The 23150-nt window shown below is 38.9% G+C and overlaps 2 protein-coding genes across 2 annotated transcripts in view; one reads left to right on the top strand and one right to left on the bottom strand.

The window, feature by feature from the left end:
- LOC139149487 (cytidine and dCMP deaminase domain-containing protein 1-like) overlaps window positions 1–23150 on the top strand; it is a 696744-nt gene that overhangs the window by 523846 nt on the left and 149748 nt on the right. The window lies entirely within an intron of this gene.
- LOC139149489 (maleylacetoacetate isomerase-like) lies at window positions 1529–23064 on the bottom strand. Its single transcript, XM_070721265.1, has 8 exons — window positions 22968–23064; window positions 21768–21819; window positions 21056–21117; window positions 20048–20128; window positions 4136–4213; window positions 3968–4015; window positions 2753–2934; window positions 1529–2168 (listed from the first exon to the last, which is right to left on the bottom strand). Exons 1-8 carry the CDS (start codon window positions 23031–23033, stop codon window positions 2027–2029), a joined length of 711 nt encoding a protein of 236 aa, XP_070577366.1. The 5' UTR covers window positions 23034–23064; the 3' UTR covers window positions 1529–2026.

The raw sequence follows: 23150 nt of genomic DNA, 5'->3' as shown, positions 1-23150 counted from the left end.
GTTAGAAATTTACAAAGCCACATCAGATTAGATTAGTCTAAATCTCAGCTTAGAAGTTTCGCCTTAAGTTTAGAAAGCTAAATTTGTCTCGAATGATCTAAATCATACGACGATTTTTACAAACGATGTATCCGGTGTTTCTGATTATTAAACGTCACATAAACATCTTGCAAAACTTTCTGAACAAGCTCGATTACCTAGAATATCCCTCTGCGCATCAAAGGATGCAGTGCCGATGTACATCTTTGATAGTTTCATCAGTTCATAGGTTAGAAGAAAAGGGTCATTTTTAGTCTGATTTTTCTATAGAGCCTTCTCTACCTCGTGCAAGGACCCATGATCAGTGTTACATTTGCCTTCACTTTGAAATACACTCAGTATAGCTTATATCAACTCGATTGGAATACTCACAAAGCTTTGTGTACTGAGCTAACCTATACATATTAATGTAGTCGTCTAGCTAATAGTGTCAAAATGTTGAACGTGGGGTTAGGTTTGATGCTGCCTTGTGTGGTAGCCTAAACAACGGAACTTTGGCAGTCACAAGCAAACTGTTGTACGTTCCTTGACAACTTACGCGACATTTCAATTTTGGCGAGTTTTGCGCACTGGACACGCAACGACAGGTCTTCCTGTGCATTTTATACAGGAATTAACCTTCCAGATGGTAATCGATCGCTCGTTAACAATCGCGATTTACAGGTCTACATGTTTTTAATAACAAATTTTCAGCTTCACGATCAGAGGAGCGGATTTATTTCACCCACCGATGAGGGCGCCATGAAAACGTACACCACGCACGACCGCCGATTTAATCGCCTGAAGTTGTCCGCAAAAAAAATCAGGTGTTCGCAAGCGGTTTCTTGGTTGACAAGTGAGTATTTTCTTCTAGTATGAGCGGGCAGGAAGAGATGGTCGGGACAGATAATTTTTTTATCATGAGCCAGCGGGAAATGGATTTTCTTTCATCTTGAAGGGCGGGGCGGGGGGGGGGGGGGGGTCTGATTGGCGAAAGGGGAGACTTTGACGATGGGGTGTGAGAAGCATTCGGCAGGGCCTGAAGGAAATTTCCTGGTGGGGACTGGGGAGAGGGAAAGATTTTCAAAGCACAGTCGGAGAACAGTGGTGAAAAACTGTCCGTTTTCTCTCAAAGTCTATAGTTTTGTTAAAATATCTTCAATTTCTTGAAATAAGCCACGCCAGGGTCTCTGATGAGGGAGGTATGATCACTATAGAGCACAAATGCAGCCCCTGCATGCGGTAAAGACTTACACAGTTGATCACAATAACATTGATAAATACCCACAGTATCCTGTTGCTGGTCATCATGGGTGACTTTTTACCTCTATACTGACTTCCAAATACTGTAATCACTGACCAAATACTGCGATTAGAAATGTGTAAAAATACAAACATTTTTGAAATCTTGATCCACAAAAGATTCTAAATTTACAGACAAGAAAATGCTAGAAAACTACAAAGAATAAGAAGAAAGGAAAGTAAAGAAATGAATTTGAATGACGCAATGTAGTGTTCTCAAATACTTTATTACATATTTTATGTATTTATTAGATATCAAAATAGTCCTTGCAGATGGATATTGTAATAAGACGTCGTCCCTGCTGTAGCACACAAATATAATAATTTCAACAACCTATTTTGGTTTGAAACTAAAGATTGCTGATACAGAACTGATACTCAAACACTAAAAATCCAAAATAAGCCTTCTCCTTTATGCAATATAATGCATAAACACATGAACACAACTAGTACACACACCACACAAAAATACTTCAACAGCGGATAACAGATGAGTGACACATTACTTTTAAAATGATGCAACTAGTTTTATTTCTTTTCTCAGAATATTTTTGGAAAATCATGCTTTCAGCCTATAAAAAACTAAAACAAAAAATTACTCTTTATACCTTGTTATTGGCCTGTTTTGAGTAAACCTCTGCAGATTTAATCAAATGTTGTTTAATGAAAGATTCTCATGACCCAACAACCTTTCCACTTTACACTCCTACTGGCGAACTTTTTCACTGTCTGAGATCCTCGGGGCAGTCAGGTTGTTTGGATGGTGAGACTGTATGAATGCATCAAGCTTAGATAAGGTATCGTTGATTCTTGCGATGATCGGGAACTTAGACATATCAACCTTGAACCTGGCAATAAAATAGAATTCGTATAAATGGAAATGGCGTCATTTTGAGTTGTACCCTTCAGGTGTATTGTGCACAATTTTAGGCTGTGACTGAAAGATCTGTCACACGAGGGCGCTCTCTACACTCTGCCACGTAAGGGACGGGGCATGGAGAGCACCCTCGAGTGACGGATATTTGTCTAAAGATTCTCCATCCATAATGATTGCGTCATAGACTGATTTGCATACTAAAACAATGCTCACTAAGTCACTTTGCATACATGAATATATTTATCTAGGAAATTTTACGACCTATAAGAATACTCTTCTATTGTATTTGGAGATATCATGAGTGTAAAAGGAGACATTCTGTACTCAAATTCAAGCTGTAGGTCAGCAAAAGATTGACAAATTGCAAGAGTTTGAAGATCTCTCTCTGAGGCAAATTCTGCCTTTGCTTTGCTACGTAAGCTGTAGAAAGGGCAAAGAAGAGTCTGGATAGGCTAGCGATAGATTTGAAATAGTACAGGCTTGGTGAATATTACAGTGAGGTATGATGCACAAAATATTGACTGAGGGTGACTGAGAACTAGCCCATAACCTGACCTGTTTGCATTGTATACCTGTGGTACGATACACAGGTCTGCCATTGACACCTCATCACCAACACAGTATTTTCCGGCAGTGGTCTCCAGGATCTTTTCCAGGCTTTGAAATCCTTTATCAATCCAGTAGTTTCCCCACTCGGCTTTCTTCTCATCGCCGACGTATTTAAGCACAGATAAATTCTGGACACACAAAGGAAAAAATTCACCCCCACAGAAATTAAAGAGAAGCTACATTTTGTGTTCTAAAACGATTTCAAATAATCAATCACAGTAATGAACTTGAAGTGCTAGAATCCTGTATGATCTGCTGTTCAAAGTGTTGAAAGAACTGATGAAGGAAAAAAGTCTTCCAAAGAGGGTAGATTTCAAGCTCTTTTTCAAACTGTTCAAGAAGTTGATAAATGATGAAGTTCTGGTAGCAACTTGACCAATACTGGAAGAGCTCCACATGTACAGAAATGTTCATCATAGGTTTCATGTTGTACATGCACGAAGCAGCGGGACTTTGTCATTGCAGTGAAGTTCAATAAATGGGATGCTGGTTTTACAAGAATAACGTCAGATTTATAAGAGGTAGCAGTGCCATGGAGAGCTCTGTATGTGAGTAGGATAATTTTGTGGCATATTCTCCATTCAACTGCAGTAGAATTTGTCATTTACATTAGTGTTTTCAATGTCTGAAATGTTGTGATTTGATCAGAGGCATGTAGAACAGGTTCGATATGGGTTGGAAGATAAACCTTATGAGTACTGTGTTTGAATTTACAAATTCAAACATTTTCAACCACCGACTTGTTTTAATGGATGATCTGTATTGGCATCAGAGCCGTTAATATTATGCATCTGCCCTTGGCTCTTATATTGCAAATGTTGTCATTGGTCAGGGTGAGCTGGACAAACCAATCCTACCAATTGATCAAATGATAACATTTAGAACACCGAAAAACACTTATGCAACTGACAAATTTTACCACAAAATAGTTGTTAATCTACAAAGTTTCACCACTGGTACTTAAATGAAGTCTGGTGATCATGCTGTCATCCTAAATCATTCAGTAATTCATTTTTTACTGGCCTCGATGGCAAATTCCCTGATTCAAGAACAAGTAGGCCAATTTTGGGTCTGCAAACTTCCAAAGGTCATGATGTGAAGCCAGTCGGTGTTTAAATCACACTGCCTGGTGTGTGCACAGATACATGATAAATAACATACCTGAATAGGCTGGATTCCACTAGCTATGACTTCGGATACTTGTCGAACCTGAAATCGGGTTTGAAAATATCTTGATTATATTTAACGTTGATAAATGTAAACAGATTTAAGATTAACAGTTGGTAATGATTAGAAAGCTGGTGGAAGGTTTAAATCACTGTGACTTACCACAGCTCTCTTGGCTGGATCCTTAGGTAGAATTGGTGCATCAGGTCTAGTTTCCTCCAAATATTCCAAAATAGCAAGCTGCAACACAGAGAAAGTTTACAATATCAAATAGCACAACTGAAGTAAGTTTTGAACAATTTCATAGGAACATTAATTTATTTGTGTTATCCAACTTTAAGAACGGACCTCGGTAACAATGTTATTGTGGCACAGTGCCCTGTATCGAACATGTCTTTATCAATGCATCTTTTGAAATGGCTGTGCACCAGACAGGGCTCCCGCTAAGTCACCAAAATGATTAGCCAACTCATTAGCCAAATCAAAAATCTTTTAGCCATTTGGGTAACTTTTAGCCAGTTTATGATCTTAAGTGTGGCAACAGCTTTCTCGTCATTCAGGAGTCCCTATTTTACAAATCAAGATGTTCTGTATGATGTTCATGATGGTTTTTACATTAACGCAATATGTTTAGTTTTTGCATTTATAATCTGTGTGTTTATAAGGACGTTCATACACAGGCCATTGAAACGTCTCTGAAACGGTTCTGGGCCAATACTGACACAGAAAGTTATGTGTGGACACTCCGAAGTGGTTCTGAAGCGTTTCAGATTTGAGACGGTTTAGTCGGCCCGACCAGAGCCGTTGTAGGGATTAACTCTATCCGCAAATCGCTGTGTGGACAGACTGAGCCGCTTCAGAAGCGTTTCAAACGCCCTCACGCGACAGGTATTTGTAACATAAAACAAACAACAACCAATATACAATATTCACTTTCGCCATGGCTGCCGAACACAGTACTACATCTCGCGGTATACTGGTTCCGACGAAGAGATAACTTGCTACCAAAAACCCTATCAATTCGACCAGAAAAAATTCATTACGATTTGAAAAACGTCGAATTAATAGAAATTAAAACTGCCGAAATAATTTAGTGGTCGAATTTAATTTGGAACGACGAGGATGAAATTTAAGCGAGACATGTTTGCCATGTTGAGACTGCTTCAAAGCATGGACTGTGAAATTTTGTGAGGTCGACAAATTTCGTAACAAAAAAACCTCAAACGCACGTTGGTGTCACATCAAAATCAAAGTGGCCGCGATTACAGACGGAACAATCTGTGACACTGCCACCGGCCGCTCGACTTACGACACGTAAGTTGACATCGTGTGCCAGCCCTTGGAAATATATTGTAACTCCTTGACAGGCAGATGAGATAGTCTTATAGCGTTTGATGCATTGAAAGTTTGTAAAAATAATAAAAACTGACATCACCGATCATAAGAAACGTGGTGTTGAAGATAATAGTTTTTAAAAGAAGACTGTGACGACCATATTTCTGTAAGTATTATCTAACTTTAGAAAACCAACATCTGAAGATTTACTTCAACCAACACTTTTGGATTTGTTCCACTCTTTATTATAAGATTAGTCGAATTTCTGGAAAGTAGGTGTACATTTTCGATGTCTGTGTATAGTCTACACCGAAGTCATATCCGAAAGAGTATAATCAGTTCGCGACAGCGTTAACCTCTCTCTCCCTCTTTCTCTCCAATGTTTTATATTGTCGACATTTATATATCAGTCTGAAGTTTCAGGTCACTGCTCATTACAAGTAGTTGATGTCAATTTTTCCGTATCGGGCATGGTCTCTATCGTCACTCTAATCGTTAGTGTTTTCCTGTTATATTCCATATCAAACTCAAAACACAACGTGAACAACGCTGATAATATATTGCATCTTTCGTATCGAAAACCGGTAAAGTTCGTAACTGGTGACATGTCACGGCCTGGAGAAAGTTCATCACCATCGATCGAATGTCCGTGGCGCTTTTGCTTCCAAATAGACATATTGAAATGCACAGGGAACTTCGTGGTATGGCAATTATATGAATTTTACCGTGAAGAAAGTCTGTGACTTTAAACTGGCCGTACAACCAACAATAAACATGGCGGAGCAATGATACCGATTTCAGAGACTTTGATTTTTTTTTTCATTGCGACCTCGACCGCTGGTGAGAGCGAGTCGTCTATTTTTTTCCCACTGGCTATTTGGCTTTGAATTTTCAATTGCCATCATGTGCTAAGTTAAAGCTAAAAAAAAGACGGGCGTTCTATGTAAATCAATAAGCCTTTTGAATATGAAAAAATCGGACATCTGAACCTCAACACGCAGCTTGAAAGTTGTTCTCCGAATCAGGACAGGACATCGGGACATCGGCCCGGGACATCGGTGAGGCCGGATTTCATGTAGTAGCAATGGAAACCGACAGCTCGTTCGTTGTAAGAAACCATGCGATGTACGCTCCCTTGGGCCGTGGAATTTCGCCGTATCGCCTCTACAGACTACACCGTCTATTACCTAACCATGCTATTAAACAATCACACGATAGTTCAGTAACATATATCTTCATTAATCTACCGATCATCGACCGTCAAACACTTCGAAACAATGGTCGCGGTCACGGATTCAAGGACGTTCACAAGAAGAAATTATCAATAAGTGGCGCGCAGAATTTTTTTACTGGTTTTGAGAACTTCTAAAATAACTTGTAATCTGTATATCTTCACACATCGAACCGATATTGTATACCTATCACCGTCGAAGTTTATGTCTTTCACTGTAGAGTTCTTTTTATCCAAAACACAAATTCAGAAGAGTCCCACAGAGCAGTCAAATGAAAGGATAATTGCTTCAAGCGAATGAAATTGCACGAAAGAATGAAAATCAACAGCACACCATGGACGTGATTTAAAACAATAGCGCTTGTGAATAGGACTATTCTATTTGAGTAAAAAGTGCCGTTTTTCTCGCAATTTTAGCAAATGTAACGACCCTTTATTCTTTAATACCTTTCCATAATTGAATTAAACTAGGTGTAGGGCTTATACACACAGTGTACACTGATGTACAGAACTTTAAAAAGTATTCTGCTGGTAACGAACAGGGGTTTACACTCTAATGGGCGCAGTAAAACAATGGTCACGTCCATAGGTTCAAGGACGTTCACGGGGAGACACGATGGCAAATAGTGCAGTGTCGTAAAATTGCTTAGACTAGTTTTAAGAACGGTACAATATCTGGTCATCGGTGTACCGCTACCTGTGAATCGAAAGGACAAGTGTAGACCTATAGCTTCGAAATTTTATGGGAGAGACACCACGACTGAGACCGACAGTAGCATAACAAACTATTCCCAATTGTGCGTCCGTGTTTAATACAGACATCTCTGTAGGTGATTCTGGTTTCTCTTGAATCAAAAGTCCGACATTGACAAAATTGACATAAAATAAGTCCGAAAAGTTATGTTTTATTCAACTAACTGATTCATCTCCTTTGATATCCCCTATTAGCAACATGTAAACAGTCCGGAAAGACTGACATCGATGTCTCCCGGGCCCCCATTTCTTCACCGTTTTGCAAAACATCTCATCAGCCGGACGCATGGGCAATGTCTTTGTACGTTGGTCAAAACTAATGACAGTATAGGTCAGGATGTAACATCGGTCAAAGTAATATTGAATATGGTAATATTGAATATGGAAGACGAAAATGCTTTCATTGATTGACAAAAATGAGAGGGAACGAGTCAGTAAATATCGAACCAATAAGGGGAGATCGAGACTGCCATCCCCCATGATTAATCAACTGGGAACAAAATATATATTTCGATCAACAGACTTACACAATGAGAGACAGCATTTTATTCAGCTTTAAAATAAGTCACCGCCTTTCCTATAATAACACCCCGTTTGCGTTTCGATCTACTCTGCTCTGTCCCAATCGGTATGGCCGTCCGGGTTTCGCCTGCCGTACTGACTGATACATGGTTATTTCTTCACATATTTTTTCATCGTTTGGCATAAAATACAGCATCTCAAGCAAATCAACGTTTAGAAGGAAAGTCACAGGAGGTTAGGATATTATATACCGTAGGTGAAATTAGAATGGAATGTTAAAGATGAAAAGACTTTATCAGTCGACAAAAATTGCCATAAACCGAGAATTGAGATTGTCTATGATTAATTAATTGGGAACAAAAATATTCGATTGAGTCATTAAGTTTGTGTTTGATTCGTTTCAAAAATGTGTTCCTACATTCTTATCCGATTGTTTGTGTTAATAAAAATGTTTGTTTCGCCTCGGATATTTGTAGGGAAGTTTGGATTAGTGTGGACGGTAATGTTTTGTTTGTGCGAGGAAAGCTTATGGCGAGGTGAAACAAACATTTTATTAACACAAACAATCGGATAAGAATGTAGGAACACATTTTAGGAACGAATAAAACACAAACTCGACACAAAAACATTTGGATAGTTAGGTGGGTGGGAGCCTTTTTCACATTCTTTACAGCCAGTACGACGTCGTCCATTTCAGCCATCTTGTTACAAACAATGCTTGGCCATACACACCTTTTGAACTCGAGAGGGCGCATTAAGACGTCTTAAACATCAAAACAATGGCTTAATTTTGTGTATGTGGACGCAAGCGGACTCAATCTATTAATCCCCTGTGTTTACAAATCACAAATAGTGTTGCAGAAGCGTTTCAATTTTTCCCGTCTGAACATAGTACGTGACATTTCAGGGATAGAAATCCTTTCTCATTTTTGGTGGTAAAATTTAAACACCAGAAATAAAATTAGGTAGCAATTGAATTCTAAAAATCTGGTAGCAATGTTAAGTGATATTACAGAGGTACAGATTGAATATTTCTGCCACATTCAGTTAGTATTCACAGTATGATAGCTTGTCATAAGTTACAGGCTTCTCAGGGACTGGACGTAAATTAGCAGGGGGGAGGGCCGGGGGGATTTGGGGGAGGGTCACAAATTTTTGAGCCTCTGTTTGGGGGAGGGTCACAATTTTTTGAGCTCCTCTAAGGGGGAGGGTCACAAATTTTTGGGCTTGTTGTCGGTGCACTATAAAAGGTAGAAAGCAAAATTGTTTGTGTAGACAATTATGCTCACATGACATCACTCGCACACTGCCTCTTACTTTCTATTAAGTGCTCATTCCCAACTCTCTGTGTATCTCTTCCCCTCCATTATCTTAAACAGGATTGTCTCTCTTGTTGCTATTCTTATCGCCATTAAGTTTATAGCAAATCCAATCTATTGTTCCTCAGCTAACCCGTGGCACTCTGGCTCCCAGTGTACATGTAGTGTGTTTCGTTAATAAACATTGGACAGTGCTTTTGCTAAGATTGGGGAACATCGGGAACCCTGGTAACATTTCTGTTGTCCGCTAGTATGACAGCACTGATATACCAAGGCTAACCCTGGTAAAATGACCGGGGAACCCCGGTAATGTTTACCTAGGTACCGCCCTTAACAAAAACACTGCTGGATATTACCACAATATCTTACATTGTTCTACTGATGTAGTCAATCTTGAACCTATAACTATTTTACAATATTATTTCTCGTTCCATTTTTTGTTGATCAACAAAAGTTCCCTCTCTTTCATAAGCTACTTCCCTTTAAGTTTAAGGCCAAGCTCCACCCTGCATCAGTCACTTTATAGGTACATGAATTTTAGTTTTTAGAGATACTATTGTTTGAAATTAAGAGTAAGCTTTGGTGTGATAATTAATAATTTTGATTGCAGAAAAGTGATTTTAGTATACTTCAATATTTAGGTACAGTCATCTGATTGGTATGGCTACTTGTGGCATTTTCAAGTTTATATTGGCTTTACCACGTGGGTACTATCTTTGGAATGGATAGTGTTCATTTGTGTTGTGAAGGCAGGATATATGCCATTTGTTGAAATTTATGTGGGTAATTTACAGTGAATCAGCCATGTTGATCACGTATTCAGATTGAACTTGATTAAATATGGTGATATCCCAATGTCATTTCAGAATATGGAGACTTGATTGATCATGAAATAGTGTTTGCCACTTCTGTGTCAAATCAGGATCAGTCTATCCTCTATTATCTAGGCTGCTTTCTGTGATATGTTTAAAATGCAAAGAAACGAGGCACAAAAATTGACAGTATTGTCAATGTTAAAACACCATAATTTCACACTATAGCATTCAATCCATGACCATACTTTGAATTGTTTGCTTAAATTATTGCTTGAATAGGCTAAGCCTTTCTGTTGACCTTTCCCAACAAACAGGGCAACATGACCAAAACTTCTCATTGTCTACTGGAACACAATAGTACATTTTGTAAAACTGGATTTGATATGAGCGCAATGAGCACATGTACAGGTATTTTCAGTTCTCTGACTACACAGGTCTATCAGGAATATTATAAATACAGTGAATAATGGGGTCATGCACACATGTAGTTCTATATCTGTACCAGGAACACATTTTAAACATACATTGTACTTTCCCATATTTCCTCCCCATGTAGAGATTGAACTGCTCAATACATTATACATGACCATATATCACTGTTATGGAGATCAGTGTCACATTGTGTTTCCAGTATTCCCTCAATTGTCAATGTGATACATTCCAAAATTATGAATTTCACTGATATTTTGATAAATATTAAATTATAATTCCTTAGAAAAAATGGCAGGCACATGCATGTGCATTAATATAAAAGAAACCATTTGAGGAGCATTACTTATCACAATCACTCTTAATGGAGTATAAGTGTGCTCAATTCCATTATGAACCAATTTGGGCATTCATTATTGGAATTATTGGACAGCCTGTTGAATCATAACATTCCACATCTGCAGTTCAAAGGCAAAATGAAAGGGTTAGGGTACATCTTTACTGCCTACTTGACATGATATATGCCATTGACTTGGTGTAGCTGTCTAAGCCCTACGAGAATGGTAAGAGTATTCAGCTGTTGATTGCCTCCAACAACGGCATACTCATCACACAGGTGCAACCACAGTCGCAACGCGGAGGCCTATGCACCCGGTAGAGAGAGAGCTCTTGGGGTAAGTAGTCTTTGCGTAGCGACGGTGGTACACATATCCTCCTAGCGTAGGGCAATATTGCCGTAGTACCTCAATATTTGGACTGCTGTTTAGGTAGTACGTCAACTTGATCAAACCCTAAAATCTAAAAGCCTAAACTTGAAAAAAGGCATAATCTTCAGTTTCAGAACTCTACCGGTAGCTACATAAAGCAATATATGATACCACGGTACTACCAAAAGAGTGTGGTAGCTCCTAGCTTTGCATGGCAGGGCTGTGTGTTACCAGCGTTATCACGGCCTGTGGTGGTAGGAGGCCGTATAACGCGCGCTGGTAATTGCACACAGCCCTGCCATGCAGAGCTAGGTAGCTCCATGGTGATACTGATACGCTCCTGCTTGGGAAAACAACACAGAGACTTGTGAATTGTAATATAAACATCCTTCTGATCCTTAATATATTTTCCATAAGCCAATAAGTCAATCATTTAAACATACAGACCTTTATTTCCTGAAAGTGATAGGCTAAAATGTACAGTGTACGTCCAGAGAATTTCTTGGTACAGCACGAAACTTGTAAACAAACTTGTATGCGTTGAAGGTATTTGAATATTTTTAGAATGATGTTCACACTTGGATGTAGTGACAATTTAGTCAAGTTGTAAGTAAAACATATTTTGAAAATCATCATTAAATTAAGTACTTTCAATACTTAGACCTCAATCAATTTTGACAGTCGGGAAGAACGGACAGAAATAATTGAGTGAAATTAACGACTTACATGACGAATCTCTGACTTAAAATGACGTTGAAATTACTGTCATTTTCCAGAATACATGTACGTACCAAGCTTGCAGGTCAAGTGCAGAGGGTCAAGTATGATGTGAAATAGGCCCAGAAGAAAGTTTTTAAATAGCTTTAAAACAAGCGGACTGCCAATCTTGTTTAGTGGTCATCTAGTACCAAGACTTTAACTTTTTTCACATAATGCTATGCTTGGTGTCTACCTCCATGGTGTACAACATACCGGTACATGATTCGGCACTCAGCAGAGGACTGCACTTTCATATTGGAAATATTTGTGAGTTCACATGGTGGTGTAATCTTACATCCCTGTTCAGAAATGGCTAATATTATGATACTTTGGACAAAGCTATTTTTGTCAACATTTTACAGTACTACCTTGTCAATGCACCAATTATAAAAATATTCATTGCCACCATTTTAATACTTAAACAGTGCAATGGTCATGCTGCTTGACACTTGAATTAAAAGAATCTCTACTAGATATGTACCAAGTCAAAGGGACAAAGTTGCTCATTATTGACATTATTTTGCCATTTAAATTTCTTTTGATAGATTATTCTCACTGAAATATGCTCACTCTCTGGTTATTGCAATTCAATTCTCACTTTTTATAAGGCACATTAACATGTGAAATTTACTGTGACAATTTTTGGTACATACCTTAAATTAAATTATTAAGTGACCACATGTTATATCCATGCATGCACATGAGTTGAGCTGTGACAATAAGAGATTGCAATTAAGCCCATTTCAGTGAGCAGCAGAAAAGCATATATATTCAACGGAAATTAAAGTGACCAAAATTTTGTCAAAAATGAGTGACTTTGTCCCTTTAATGGCCAATGAAAATGGCTAAATTCCATGTTTGCTGTTTTGTTAGTTTTGCCTGTCAGTCACTGTAATTTGAAACAATGGTGTATGGACAAGATGTTGGTTTTGTTGTTTACTTTGCAGGTCAGAGTTATATAAATTCATAAGATTTCAGAATTTTTCAGTATTAGCTGCTGTATTTTAGCATGATATGCTCTGTATTGATTCAGTTTGTCAGCCTAGCTTGATGACACTTGAGCAGTGGTGTCATTTTTTTGTGTCCAGTGAAGTCTTAAACTGTTTGTGGTTTGTTCCACATTTACAAGTGTGCTGACAAAGTGGAAAATAGAGCATTTCATCAAACTTGTGCAGAAAATCAAACAATGAATTAATTTAATCATAGAGTTTATCCTATAGTGTTCCCCTGAACAATCCACCCATACCACACTGGAAACAAGAATACCAGTACTCCTTTATCTGGTGATTGGTTTACTAAGTTAACCTGTTCACCCCCAATTCCCTGTAAACAGGTCCACACTCACTATTGATAACAATGGGATTGGGCCAAACCATGGTGGTGAAAGGGTTAAACAGTGTAAGAGTTAAACAGTATATTAAACCATTATCATAACAATCAAAATGCATATTGTGTAGGCAGAGAAATCAGGGGTTTCCCTTTTATTAAAAGAACTGAAAAATCTGTAGCATAGAATTATCGAGATTTTTTCTAAAAGATTAGTTTTACCCATGCTGGTTAAATGTGACTGACACAGAGTCGTTGAAAGTATTCTTAGGTAAGGCTGACATCCATATCTAGACTTGTTCTTGTCACAAGCAGAAGCAAGTAAAAAAATTGCAGACATCCCTTGCGGTATCCATCTATATTGCCCTAGCTGTGTTGTAAACCCCACCTCAATTTTTGATCGTTGAAGATTCGATCAATTTGTAATATTCTATTTTTTTGAAACTGGGGGAGGGTCACAAATTTTTCAGCCTTGCTTTGGGGAGGGTCATAAATTTTTCAGCCTTGCTTTGGGGGAGGTCATAACTTTTTGGTCACTCTCTTACGAAATCCCCCCGGCCCTCCCCCCCTGCTAATTTACGTCCAGTCCCTATGTTGGCAAATTTATGCAGTCTTCCATAACCTAAATGTTTGAGCCACACAAGTAAAACAATTTTCCATGCAGAAGACAGCATTTATGGTATAGCACAATGGCAGTGTAGATACGATTATTGTGGTATTTAAGGGCCTGGTTTTACTTGTATGTCATAGTTGTGATCAAGCAGGCTGAAATAGCGTCTTGAGTATAAGTACTTTTCTTGAGACAAAAGGGCTGGGCCAAACAAAACTCTTGTAAACAAGACACAATGATATATGTTCATTTAAATTACTCACTATTTTAGGGCATTCATTGTTTTTAATGATTATGACATTTTAGCCCAGATTATTTTTCATTTGATATTTTTATATCATCAAGAAATGTCTGGTGATGTTCACTTCTAGACCATTAAACTGGTGGAATCTACAAAATATTAAAATCATTCAGAATCACATAATTTCTTGTATAAGTTATAGCAGTTTGAAAGTAGGCGAATGGGAGTCAGTCAAGCTGAATGCCAAAGGCAGCAAAATTACCTTTCACCTATTGGACCACCCTAGGTGGTTTCTTGTGAACCATAATTGTGTAATTAGGGGTCTTCATGCATGACATCACATGATGAGATGACCTAGACTTGACCTTTCAGAAAACCTCAGTTTTTCTCCTTTTCTTTTGTATTATGGCTCCATTTGTGAAAGTTTCCTTTGAAATTATGTTTTTTACTATCAAACTGCGTAGTTGCAGGCCAAATTTTGATACAACAAAGTAGGTAAAACTTTTGATAGACTCAAGGACGACCCAGGACTCACAGAGGCAAAGCAGGCCTCAGTGTATTCATAGACCACGATGCTGAAGTTATTTTCGTATTCGTTTTCGTATTCGTATTCGTATTCGCATTGGAGTCACTGACAGAAATTGTTATTTGTAGTCCAGGTTTCAGGTATGAAACGTGCAATATACGATATTTACTGAGGTTTAAATATTGTGATAATTTGATTCGTAATTTCATCTGCCAAATTTGGTTAAATTTACATAAATTTGCATCTGTAGATTTTAAAGAATTTTGTTCACTTCATTTTATTTGAAAAAAAAATACTTAAAATCGGTTGGATCTGGTAAGGCAGCATCTTCGCTTGCCAATGTCTCTTGCCAGTGACCGGGCAGCTGGATGCACCCCGAAATCAGGTGGTCAGTGCCAAGTAATGGGACTCACAGGCGCTTGGCACATTGCTGGGATAATAATCGTATTTAATATGTAGAATATCTATATACGACTTGATTATTCAATAAAAGAATCACCGTACGCGATATTAGTGTAGGCCTATAGGTCTACATATTGACTGGCATTGTACCTATGGCTGCCTGGCTCGGGCCCAGCGAACGCACTGCATAATCATCAATGTGTAGAATGTCTACATGACTTAATTATTTAATAAAGAATAACGGTACATGATATTACTGTACATGTCGGCTAGCTTAACCGAGCGGCTGTAGAGCTCTGCAGGGCTTGGGCCCGGCTTTGGCCCGTTGTCCACTGCTGCACAGACAGGAAGGGAAGGTGTGAAAGCTTTTCACCGCCTGATTTCATAAATCAGCGAAATTCACGAACTCTGAGCGTTTCCGGTGATAAAAACTGGTCAACGGTCAGATGGTTGCATCAAAAATCGATCGACTGGCCTCTTTTGCCTAAAATCATACCTTACCCTATGCTACTGGCGAGAAATCGTCCTGATATCGGCTGGGCACACCAACCCAGCGCCGGCCATTTTGAATAAGCTGCATGCAATGTACGCGTCCAATGAGAGAAGAGCAATGACGTCATCTGCCAAGGGTTCTATGCAGGCGCGCATACATTGCATGCAGCCTATTCAAAATGGCCGGCGCTGGGTTGGTGTGCCCAGCCGATTTTAGGACGATTTCTCGCCAGTAGCATAGGGTAAGGTATGATTTTAGGCAAAAGAGGCCAGTCGATCGATTTAGATGCATTCATCTGACCGTTGACCAGTTTTTATCACCGGAAACGCTCAGAGTTCGTGAATTTCGCTGATTTATGAAACAAGGCGGTGAAAAGCTTTCACACCTTCCCTTCCTGTCTGTGCAGCAGTGGACAACGGACCAAAGCCGGGCCCAAGCCCTACAGAGCTCTACAGCCGCTCGGTTAAGCTAGCCGACATGTACAGTAATATCACGTACGGTTATTCTTTAATAAATAATTAAGTCATGTAGACATTCTACACATTGATGATTAAGCAGTGCGTTCGCCGGGCCCGAGCCAGGCAGCCATAGCCATTCGCCAGGCAACATGTAGGCCTACACTAATATCACGTACGGTGATTCTTTTATTTAATAATCAAGTTCAATATAGACATTCTACATATTAATACGTTATTATCCCAGCAATGTGCCAAGCGCCTGTGATAGGACTCGTGAGAGCGGATGCAAAGGAGCTGCCTGGACTGTACCATTGTTTTGCGGGGAGGGCAGATTTTTGTGAGGCGCTGCAAAATGGGTGACTGTTGAAAGCTATGATGAACGGGGACTTGTCTAGGACAACCATCTGAATAAAAAAATGTGAAATTGTTATAATCCGGTCATCCTTTTGGACTCACTTTAGAATGATCATATCCCTTTACAATTTGTATTTCAAGTATTTTACTTGATTTTGATATGGCTCTACGTAGATCTGAAATAAATTATAATAACAATACAATACAATCCAATACTTTACAAAACTCAGGGAGTGCGGTAAGGCAAAAATTACAAATTGCAAGTTACGACTAAGTTGTACGTGCTGCTACAGGGGAGAAAGTAACATAAATCAATGACAATAGGTAGTTATCTTTCAGAGTAAAGATGAGAGCAATAATAACATAAAACCGGACCGACCGATATTCATGTATTACATTCAATCAGGGCTCAAAGTACGACCATTTTCAGTTGCATAGGCGACCAATTTTATGAGATTGCGACTGAATTTTTTTCAAGACATTTCTCCATACCGTATACGTGATCAAATACAACATATATTCGCTCAGTGTTCACGGAGCATTGTCCTGAAAGGCCACGACCCCAAAATACGCATTGAATAAGCATAGCCGTTGAGCGGAGTTACTCAAAGGTTTGAGCGCGTTCTCTCCTCTGCACAGCGCTGCCAATGTGTCTGCTGATGTTATCTTGAATGATCTGTCAAAATATCCCATGAATTTAATGATAAATTTTACTACAATCCAATCAAGTATCAGAAGCAGTTTTAGTGCTGTCACATCATTTCAAATGAACCAATCATAATCCCAGCATAAAATGTCATCAAAATATAGCTGACAAGGGAAAACAAGCAACCAGTAACTGCAACATGTTCATGCGTTCACGTGCGTAATGAATATTTGCGTTTATAGTGGCATGTGACCGGCTAGACCATTTCCGTAAATCGTCCTCTGGAAAGCAGATCAAAGCATCGATTTTATCAAGCTTGGACTGGATATCCTGTTTCATAAAGGTTTTTGTTTTCAGCTAGATCTAAATAGCAAGCAACTTTGTTGAAATATCATGGCAAATCTGCCGGGTAGCGACTGCAATTATGTAGAACCATGGAGGTAGTAGAGAACAGACCATGGGACTGTGGCGATGACCTCAATGACCCGAGCGAGTTCGATACACGCCACAAGTACCGCTGCGATATCACAGCTAGGATTAAATGCGCATATACGTTTGAGTTTTGTTCTCTTGCCTACAAAATATCTATCGAAAGTTGATAGTTGCTGCATTTCTATTCAGAGTTTTTGTTGAAAAAAGTAGCTATCTACGGCTAGCGGCTTAATTGGTCCCCCAAAATAGTACTGCTGAAAGTTTTTGGAGTGACCTGCAGAACGGAGTTGTAGAGCGGGCAAACTGCGTAACACTAAAACTGGATCGCACAGTAACAAATGACGGAAACCGATCGAGCCAGTTGCGACAGCTACTAGACTAGCTGAAGTCTATTTATCATAGAATTCAGGTATTTCTCGATATTTCGCGATACAATTAATTTCCATGCATTCTGGTGTATCTTATCATAACGCAAGTTGATCAACATGTTCTGGCAATGACAGTTGACGCAAACGCAAGGAAAGTAAAAGAGATGGGCCGTACTGAAATAAGGACTCTGACAACAGCTCACACATTAATTTAATCTTTATTAGGGAAACAAATGTACCGATCGGGACATAGGCCTATGATACCATTTTATCATCTCGTTTTCTTTTATGACGCTTTCCCACATCATAGAGATGATATTTTCTTTGCGACAGCAGTCTAAATATAGCATGTCATCGACTTAGGGGCATGCGATAACGTTGAGCCCTGCATTCACTGTCGTTATGACGATCACTTTCTCAGAGATATCAGTTTAAAAGAAGAAAATTACCTTTTAAGTTTACAACTCGTCAAATTGGGCGGGTCAGCTAAATTCCATTATCGATACTTATGATGTCAACAGAATGTTTAAGTTGGTTGTTGTGATAAAGTTAATACGAAAACGAATACGAATACGAATACGAAAATGATGTTTGTTTAAAAAATCTTTCTTCCAAAGACTACTACTGGCCCACAGGCGCTAATAGCTTGGTAGTCTGCTAAATAGATCGATTTTCGGCTCGATCTATCGATCCCGTGGTCAGTATGCCCGCCACTGTAACCTAGTGAGTATTTTGGTTACAATGGCGCGCATATCGACTACGGGATCGATAGATCGAACCGAAAATCGATCTATTCAACAGACTACCCAGCTAAGAAGTGCCTGTGTACTGGCCGTTTGTTTTTAAAATCTCTCCTCTAATTTACAACGACATCTTTCAATCTAGGGCCTAAAAAGATTGGATCTTTTTCAACTTACATTCTCAAATATTGAAGTATTGATATATTGTCATATAAAAAGCACTTTAAGTTCTGTAATCACAGAACTTTTATATAATACGCACGAAATTTGGACTAAAAATATAAAATTTTGTCAGTGACTCTAATACGAATACGAATACGAAAACGAATACGAAAAGGAATACGAAAATAACTTCAGCATCGTTCATGGACCTTACGTTCATGATGTATTGTAGTATCGAACAGCAACAGTGTTTGTTTTACGTACCAGGGAATTTGGAACTTTGTAGAAAGTAGATTACACTGTTTCAATACATTGCAACTTTGTAGGAAGGAGGTAAACTGTTTCAACATCTTACAACATTTTATTGCTAGGTGTAGTTTTCTGTTGAGGAGGTCTAAGAATTCAATAGCCACTACATTAGCCAAACAGGAATTTTTGTAGCCATTTTTAACTTTCTTTCGCATTTGGCGAATTGGCGAATAGGTAGCGGGAGCCCTGCCAGAGTACATAATTACTGATTCACTGTCTGTACAAACACACTAGTACAGTAACTCACACTATTCTAACTGTTCTTAGTCAGATCTCCTCCACACAGCATATGGAAGCATCCTTTATGTGGTTTGTCAACTCAGCCTACATGTATATATCTGTACGCTGCATAGTGTGTTGACATTTGAATTTATGTTTATGTTTATGTTTATCTATTGGATTTATGTTTGGACTTGAATTCAACTGTCAACAATAACAATGCTCCACATTATCCTCAAAAACAATGGATTTGGCTAAACCATTGCAGTGAAAAGTTAGGTCAGTTTACATCAATTTAGCCTACAGAACTCACTAGTATCAACAATGTACAGGTTAAATATTCTTACTTTCACTTAAAAACTATCTACTTTTGATTGACCAATCAGAGTGCTCAACTCAGGGTGTTTTATTTACTCGTAAAGCCTTGGTCCCATATTCCAGAAACGAATGACAGCGCCGTAGTAAAGTACTGTCCAATCAAAAGTGAACATGTCATATTCTGTAGACATCTGGTACGTTTTTTCCCTAATATTCAAATTTGGTTACACTGCGGAAACCAGCTGCAACACAAAATCTGCGGTGGTACAAACATAAACTAATGTGCCCTAGGGCATTTATAGGATGTTTTATTACATTGAAAGGCTATTTCACAAATAAAGTTTTAATTCATATCCTAAACATGTTACATTGACAAAGGGGACGGTTGACGTAAACACATTGAAAACGAAAATATATCAGTATGGGGCGATAGTTTTTAAGTCGGATAAAACCCTCATACTCGGGCTCTTCTGGTATATAAAGTCCAACCCTACGATAAAATGTCTCGGCCTACGGCCTCGACATTTTATCGTTGGGTTGGACTTTATATATCAGAAGAGCCCTTGTACTCGGGCTTTATCCTATACAAAACTGACTTACAGACTGTGTTAGTCGGACACCATCAATATCCAGTGTTGGAACTTGCTGCATTGGGTTTGTGCCAGAATATTGATCTCCAAGCTACAGACACGGAAAGAAAAGGTAAACATAGGGCACAGTTTCTTAATACATCATCCTTTAAAGGGACAAAGTCGGCCATTTTTCATGAATTTTGTTTGATACAAGATACTTCTTAAATTGTTTGACATGTTGAAATATACTGAATGAATGGGTGACCATGCATATGTTTGACCCCAGTTTTAGACACGATAAACGATACTATCGCGAAAATGAGTAATGGTCATAACCATTAATTCATTTTCGCGATGGTTTCATTGATCATGTCTAAAACCGGGGTCGAATATATGCACGGTCACTGATGCATTCAGTATCTTTCATCATGTCAAACAATATAAGTAGTATCTTGCATCAACCAAAATTCATGAAAAATGGCAGACTTTGTCCCTTTAAGCTGAATCAAAGTAATCTATCACAGTCCAAGGTGCACTGTATGTGGAAGTGACAATTTTACATCAAAAAGCTGTCTTTCATGTTTGTTTGGAATTTTCATCACTTACTGGCTTGCTCTGTTAGTGCAAAATTTCAAAAACACCGAGTGTTTGGATGAAGTTCTGCTTTTGTTCATGGCAAGAATCAGATTTGCTGTGAACTTTTCCAGGTACATGTTTTGTCTCCTCTGCAGAGAAGCTTCAGAGCACGAGTGTTTACATTCTACCAATAATGACATAAATCAAGACTTGCCTGTCAAAATGCAACTCAACTCTGAATGCTTAATGGAACTCAAATCTGATTAGAGGGACAAGGTTATCTCATCCTTTTTCATTCACAGCTAAAATCATAGACCCTCGAGAGGGTCTCGAGGGTCTATGGTAAAATGCAGTAGCTGCAGCGTTGCAATCAAAATTTGTGTCATTTTTTCCCATGCATTGTTTATCATTTTGAAGGCGATTAAATTATTCTGGGTAAAGAATGAAATCACGGTCTCACCTGGTCTCCCTTCAGAAGGTTGACAGCACTGGTCTCATACTCAATCCCTTTCAGGGCTAAAGCTGTAAAGAAACCATAGAAGTAGCAGAATCTTAGTAAATCTTCACCAAAACACTTAAACATCATTGGTGAAGTGTTTTGGAGGACATGAAACCATCTAGTCAGTGAGATCATTGATCAGTAAGGGATAGTCATTTTTTCTAGAAGTACAGAGCACAGGGTAATGATGTGAAAGTCTGTTTCATTTGCATTGACAAAGAAAGGCTGAAGCCTATTATCTCAGAGTGCTTATGTAGACATATGCTGGCTCGCAAGATGTAAAAGAAAATGACAGCGAGGGTACATTTAGATTATATGTAGAGGAGACACTGATCAGCACACTTAATCACTGATTAAACACTACAAAGAACAAACCATCTATTTTGCTGTTGCTTATTCAGTTTGTGCTGAGTCATCAAGGTCAAAATTTTATCAAATTAGGGAAAAATAAAAAATAATGCTATATGAGTGAATCTGCTGTTGACTGAACATACCTTAAAAAATATTATTTTACATTACCTTCTCTTCAAATCAAACTATTAACAATGAATGACTTAACAAAAACTAAATGGGCAAAACCACACATAGATGTTGAAAGATCATGGGCTTTAATTCCTTGTTCCTGAAGAAATATTAATTATGCGTGGAAATATTAATTATGCATGGAAATTACCTATCCTTACTCGCCATGAACAGGAGCTCCTGAAGTAAGAATGCAAAACCGGCTGAAAGAGAATATCACAACAATATCGTCAAAAACAGGGTAAGAAACAGAGTTGAAAATCTGTCACCACACTACACAAAACAATAATACAAGCAAGTCTAAGTATTCAGCAATGCTCTCTAATTTTCTGGCCTGGGTTACCATGTCTTTCAATATGTGTGGTGCACTTATATTCAACAGTGTGGAGCCCTAGCTTGTGTGTAAGTCCCTCCTCTTCTCTTTGAACCCTTTGAAAATAATTTGCATCCCTGTATATAAGCTCCTCCCTGCTTGAATTCCATTGGTGTTTGAGCAGCCAATTACTGATAATGCTCGAGCTCAACATAAAAATATTCAATTGCTGGACTTCTGATTTGTGATAATTTGAATGACTACTACAGTCTCCACTCATGGATGAAGGTAAAATAAAGATTTCTACCTCCATGCTCCAATCCTCCTTCTCCTGGTATTTGTGTGGCTTTGTTTCTTACTTTTTTTTTGGAAGGGGGGGGGGGAAGGGGTGTCACACATTGTAAATAAATATAGGGTATACTGAACTGGTTCCATCATAGCCATTACTTGCAGTCACATGGCTACTGGAAGTGTTTTACCTCCTGTGGTACCACAGGCACATTACATATTGGTTTGAGTCACAGGGGACTCGTGAAGTAAGATGTCATATGCGCCTGTGGTTTGCTATACTAGCCTGTATACCAATTACCATGGAGGTAGAAGGAGAGACTACCTCCATGTGTATACGTAGTGACACTACCAGAGCAATTAAATGCGTATTTTGTCCAAAATAAGGATATGCCTGACTGTATCGTGCGGAGTAGTTCAGTCCATGCATGGTTCACCCTCCATCGTGATTTACATAGCAGATCTGGATACCGGGTCAGTCTGTTCCCGCGATCACTCCATACCCTGGAGTACTACTACCCCATGATCTCCCATGCCCGCCACGCCATCACAGGCCACACCACAACGATGGTGCAACATCAGTCATGCCCCAACAATACGCACTCGTGGCGGCCGCGAGTGCATCTTGCTGGCAGTGGTTTACTGCGAGAAACGTGTCTGTTTTCACCTTCAGTATGTGCCAATGTTAGAAAACGGTGACGGAAACTCTTGTTTTGGAATAGCAGAGGTTTATTGGAGGACATCACTTACCTTGGCCATGTTTGCTATCAGGTTAGGGTCATAGGTCACAACACTGTTAACAGTGCTCACGCGCATGACCCATATTCCGAAAAAAAAACCGCGGTGTGTTGAATGTTGGCGTATGAGTCGCTTGAAAGTGATTTTGCGTCGTTCTTTGGCCTTTAGTAAATGATCGCCGTATCACAAATACCC

Source organism: Ptychodera flava, chromosome 14 (assembly GCF_041260155.1).
Source record: "Ptychodera flava strain L36383 chromosome 14, AS_Pfla_20210202, whole genome shotgun sequence".
Taxonomy (NCBI): Eukaryota; Metazoa; Hemichordata; class Enteropneusta; family Ptychoderidae; genus Ptychodera; species Ptychodera flava.
This window is presented reverse-complemented; position numbering and strand designations above follow the sequence as displayed.